Source organism: Aplysia californica, unplaced genomic scaffold (genome assembly GCF_000002075.1).
Source record: "Aplysia californica isolate F4 #8 unplaced genomic scaffold, AplCal3.0 scaffold00220, whole genome shotgun sequence".
NCBI lineage: Eukaryota > Metazoa > Mollusca > Gastropoda > Aplysiida > Aplysiidae > Aplysia > Aplysia californica.
In genome coordinates, this window is record NW_004797490.1 from 701846 (window position 1) to 703703 (window position 1858).

A 1858-nucleotide genomic window follows, 5' to 3' on the forward strand; every position below is an offset into this window, starting at 1 on the left:
CACACACACACACACACACACACACACGCACACACACATACACACACTCACACACTCACACCATACACACACATACACACACACACACACACACACTTCCTCAATCCTATTTCGTCTTCAACAAATTGAATTATGGCTATTACTTATTCACAGTAGCAAATTGCCGTTTCCTGGGTTTCTTTATCTGTACTATATTCGAAAAAATCAAAAGAATAATTCTTACCAAAGTCACGTACATGTAATTCCGACATTTAATTTAAGTCGAATTTGTCTATTTTTTCCCGTTTTAAATTTATACTAACTTCTTTTGTGGTGAACGACCCTTCCAGTTCATGCATCGAAACTCCTAGATTATATTTTCACTTGCCCTTTTAAAAAATTGACTTTAGCCTAGTGAGAACCCAGTGATTCTTGTATAGACCTTTCAAAAAGCCGCTTTGGTTGTTACAACAAAATAAAGTTGGTAACCCTAATAAATCAAACAGTGTAGTCTTCCACACTAAAACTGTTTCAGTTTTAAGGGATGTAATCAAGCACCGTATTCGGGGTGCCCACTGGCATTATCAGGATAGAAGATATTCGGGGACGTCTCCGGCGAGCACCCAGGAACTATTCGGATACACACTCCCGCATTCAGATGCACTGCTTTGGGCCGTCAAACTGGGTATTATTCGCTGCAGATCACACATATAGCCACTAAAACTGTCGTAGATCAATTATTTTCAAGACAATTTCAACTGCAAAATATCAAATTATTGGTTAAAACAGGGGGGCATGTCCCCCTGTACCCCCCCCCCCCCCATTTATTTTTACCTTGTCCAGAGGCACAAAGCATTTCGATTGGTGTATCTCCCTCGGAGACGTGTCCGGATAGATACTGCGCACTATCAATTTACTTCAGTCCAACAACAGACGGGTGACCACTTTTCGAGACTCACGTAGAGACGTCTGCACAGTCTAGGAATTAAATAATTTACAAGCTTACATTGAAATGTATTGGGGAAAGGGGGAGAGGGTGGTGTCATTTTCTCAAGATGAGCAACTGATTGTTGGCTAGGTTACTGAAAATCATTTATTCTTATGACCCAAAGAGCGGTTTTTGATATATGACCCAGAGAGAAACTTTTTTAGTACTGGATTAAGATCTATTAGGACAAAATATATCTACCTGGATACTGTCCTGCAGAAGTGTCATGCAACGTTTCCTGGACATTGCTAAATAAATGAATGAGCTACATAAAAAAACAAAACAGCAAAGAGATGGAAGTGACAAGCTATAGCAATCGTCCACCATACTGTCCAGCTCATGCATAGGTCAACTCACCGTCATAGTTGACCTGTCCGTCTCCGTCAGTGTCCGCCTCCCTGATCATCTCATCCACCTCCTCGTCCGTCAACTTTTCACCCAGATTCGTCATCACGTGACGTAGTTCAGCAGCCGAGATGAAGCCGTTACCGTCCTTGTCAAAAACTCTGAAGGACTCTTTAAGTTCCTCTTCCGTATCTGCGTCCTTCATCTTTCTTGCCATCATCGTGAGAAATTCAGGGAAGTCGATTGTACCGTTGCCTGAGGGGGGTGGGGGTCGGTGGGGAGTAAACGTACATCTGTCAGTTGTATGATGTTCCTTCTACGAAAATAAACACTCATTAAACATGTCTTTTTTGTCCTCTTGTAGTCCTTCTCGTCATCGTCTACCCCCTCCTCCTACTCGTATTCATATTCCTTCTCCTCCTGCTCTTCTCTGTCTTACCTTTCTCCAGCACTAAATGACCGTTATTGTGAAGGTGTGCTTCTCTTTACTCAAATAAACAAATCTTCCTCCTCCTCCTCCTCCTCCTCCTCCTCCTCCTCCTCCTC

General features: G+C 42.5%; 1 protein-coding gene across 1 annotated transcript in view; it reads right to left on the bottom strand.

Moving 5' to 3' along the window:
- Positions 1 to 1304: 1304 nt before the first annotated feature.
- Positions 1305 to 1858, bottom strand: part of LOC106011939 (neo-calmodulin-like) — a 45252-nt gene continuing 44698 nt past the window's right edge. Inside the window, exon 5 of the mRNA XM_035970104.1 lies at positions 1305 to 1567. Within this exon, the coding sequence (XP_035825997.1) occupies positions 1305 to 1567 (263 nt within the window). The remainder of the gene's footprint in view (positions 1568 to 1858) is intronic.